The sequence below is a fragment of the Daktulosphaira vitifoliae genome, unplaced genomic scaffold, assembly GCF_025091365.1.
Source record: "Daktulosphaira vitifoliae isolate Bord-2020 unplaced genomic scaffold, ASM2509136v1 Scaffold_4, whole genome shotgun sequence".
Taxonomy (NCBI): Eukaryota; Metazoa; Arthropoda; class Insecta; order Hemiptera; family Phylloxeridae; genus Daktulosphaira; species Daktulosphaira vitifoliae.
Genome location: NW_026099575.1, coordinates 32,535,955 through 32,539,459, shown reverse-complemented (window position 1 = coordinate 32,539,459; position 3,505 = coordinate 32,535,955). Strand labels below are relative to the sequence as shown.

At 22.3% G+C, this 3,505-nt stretch overlaps 1 protein-coding gene across 2 annotated transcripts; it reads left to right on the top strand.

Moving 5' to 3' along the window:
* Nucleotides 1–868: 868 nt before the first annotated feature.
* Nucleotides 869–3,114, top strand: LOC126903888 (uncharacterized). Of its 2 annotated transcripts, XM_050682442.1 has the most exons (5): nucleotides 869–949; nucleotides 1,111–2,120; nucleotides 2,265–2,297; nucleotides 2,400–2,489; nucleotides 2,548–3,114. In XM_050682442.1, exons 2-5 carry the CDS (start codon nucleotides 1,253–1,255, stop codon nucleotides 2,640–2,642), a joined length of 1,086 nt encoding a protein of 361 aa, XP_050538399.1. In that variant the 5' UTR covers nucleotides 869–949; nucleotides 1,111–1,252; the 3' UTR covers nucleotides 2,643–3,114. The 2 variants fall into 2 exon arrangements, with proteins under 2 accessions (XP_050538399.1, XP_050538400.1); XM_050682443.1 differs by lacking the exon at nucleotides 2,265–2,297.
* Nucleotides 3,115–3,505: the final 391 nt, after the last annotated feature.

Genomic DNA, 3,505 nt, shown 5'->3' with positions numbered 1-3,505 from the left:
GAACCTCAAAATAAAACGCAGATACTGAAATGTATCGACTTTTCTTTTTAATGGCAATATACATAATTAACTAGTTTAAATAATATAAAATTAATCAAGAAAATAAAGGGTATAAAATATTAAGCCCTAATTTTTTTGGTCTTATGTAGTTTATTAAATTATTGTTTTTTAATTTTAATAAACTTATTCATAAAATGAATAAGAAATATTTTAAATACTTTTCACCATTTAATCTGTCACACATTATTTTATTTTATTAGCATCTATTATAATTTAGTTTTGAAATATTCGTTATATTTACTCTTTATAGACCTTAATAACAAAATAATTACTTATTTTTTAACTATTAAGTATATAACAATTAGTAATTTGTTTAGTTAAACATTTTACACGAATTTACCTTAACATTACCTTTGTTAAAAATAATGAAGATATTTATAAGTTTTTAATACAATAACATAAATTATTAAGTTATCATACAAATTTTATGCTCTCAAATTATGCTATTTTGACATTTTTTTAAACATATAAAACTTAAAAATTAATTTTTTACACAATGAAAAAATTAATATATATTATGTTGAAGTTATAAACTAAAAGTCTGACAAGTATTCAAAAAAAAAAAAGTAACGTTAATTATTTACTAGATAAAAAATTGTTGATTTGTCTTATCTTCGTGATTTAATCTGTATGTTTTAAATTATTAACTTTGTAGAAACGAAAATGAAAAACGTTTTACTTCCAATACCTATTCGGGTTAAAATAGTTTTTTTTAAATCTTAACAGCTAAGTAAACGGTTTCTGGTTTTTTATTTATTATACTATTTTCATTTATAAAAATAATTTCTGTACTGTTATAAAGTTCACAAATTTAAACAGCGGCTGTCATTATTCTGCGTTAATATTTAACTATTAACTTATTTGTGGCGCTCTACTTCATACGAAACAGGTGAGTAACATTATTAAATGTACAAATGTCACCAAACTAATGGTGAAATAATCAATAATAATAAAGAAAATTTAATCGAAATCAAAAATTTTATCACAAAAATCTAAATTTGATTCATACTTATGCTTAAATATTAAATCAAAGTTTATTTTTATTTTTAGGTAAAATTATTCTTTAAAACTAAACTTTTCAGTAGTATTGTAAGAAAAACTGTAATTTGTCGCGCCTTCAATCATTTAAATTATACTGTTAAATTTTTTCATTTAACATTTCGTAATCATAACTGTTTATTGAAAATTAAAAATGACCTATTATAATTACATTGTAGTCAGTTTAATAATATTTTGTACAATTACGAACACCGAAACAACGCCTAATACATTAAAAGTTATACGAATCTTAAAAAATCTATTCAAGCATTCTGGATGGCAAAATTTAAATGACGTGAATAGTATAAAATACATGAATGTTGTACATAAATTAAATGATGTTATTCACAAACGAATCGATAGAAATAATTGTGATTCGCGAATTCGATTGGCAACTGTTTATCTGGGCTGTAATTATGCCAAATTTTTAAAAAAAATTATTTTGATACTTCAAAGTTTTCATATTCACTGTAAAGATGTACAAGGTAAACATAATGGAGACGACTGCATTTTAGAACTTCTTAACACAATACACATAATAAGAAAAGAAACGCCCAAGTTAAGAGACGCCATGGATGTATTGGACAGCTTTCGAAATGTGCAACGGAATCATTTTAAAGACACGTTTATTTTAATCCCTATAATAAAATTTTTAGAAAACAGTAAAATTCCTCTTCCTATACAGAATAATATAACAGACACTAGTGAAACACTGGATATATTAAATAACTTAATATTAAAAATTAAAGCAAATGTAGATTCTGACATTTCAAAATATTGTAATATTACTTGTGTGTCTGACGATCTTATGTTACAGCAGCAATATAATATCGAAATCAAAAAAAACAACGAAAATAATGAACGACTATTTTATGAATACTTAAGTAATAAAATAAATGATGAAATTCAGGTTACGATTAAAGAAAAATTTTACGATTTGGGATTCCAATATGACACTAAAACTGGCAAAACGACAATACCAATACATATTGACCGGATCACTGGAGGAAAGATTAGTAAAGGTAGATATTACTAAAGAAAATCATTCAGTAAACTTGAATTATTTAACCAATATAACACAAAATTATTAGTTATGCAATTCATTTTACTTAATATTAATTTATTTTATTTTATAATACGCATATAAATACTTTTATGTGTTATAGTCCATAATAATCTTGGAGTGTATCAAAAGACAGGTGATTTGGTTTCCTTTATAATTATTTAAGCTATACTAATTTATTATAATTCAATTTATTTATAATAAGTATGATTTTATAGAAATATTACTCTTTATTTAGATGTTTCTACGCAGTCAGTAGATAATTCTACTGAAAGTGAATCTAGCGAAGATGATGAACAGGAATTTGACAATGTGAAATTGACAAAAAGTAATCATCAATATAAAAATTAAATATATTATTTACTCTTCTTACCATAATTTTTTAGAGTTAAAACGTATTGCCAAAAATAATGATACTCATTCTTCAAAATTTATTGAATTACCAGAAGACCAAGTTCCTTTTAATAAATATCTTGATTGATTATTGGTTCAAAATTTTTATTAATCAGTTAATTTTTCTAAAATGAAATAATCTAAATATGCTATTAATATATTACAAATTCAAGTTTATTCAGTTTTTTGTGAAAGAGAAATAAATTTAAATACATATCTTTAAACATAAGATTACAGTAAATATAAAATTTTTGAAAATACATTTGTTTTAATTTAAGTATATAAAGATTTTTTTATGTGTAAAAAGCAGAATTGAGATGCTTAAAACATTTTGTTTTCAACTTCATAATTAAAACATCAAATTAATTAATCCGTTTTGTTTAGATCATTTAAAATAATTATATTAAACAACAAACACTTGAACAAATCAAGTTTAAAACATATAAAAAAATGATTAAGAAATGATAATATTTAAAACATTTTAATCCTCTTTAAAACAATTACTGCTAATATTTTAATTAAAAAAAAAAAAAACATTCTTCTCTATCTTAGTAAAATGTGGCCAAACCAGCACTTTTAAAAATGTCCGAATTTTCACATATATGTACTGGATGTTTTTAATGCATAAAATGTAAGGAAAATTTTGGATAAATAATGATATAAGTATTATTTTTGTGTATGAATTTTCGATACTTTATATCAAAATTACTCAACTTGTATGTAAAAGTAACGTGTATATTAAAGTATCATTTTGTCTAATGGAAGTTTTTTAATAATTTCTTTCATTGTGTGTTTCATTTAATAAAAAGTATGTTGTCTTATAACAGGGTTTCTGTGTAATTATAAACCTCACAATTTAGTCCAAATGAAATTATTAGTAATTATTAGTATTATAAGTCTTTTTATAATCCTTAAAATGTTATAACTAAATTTTCTAACTGATCGACTTAC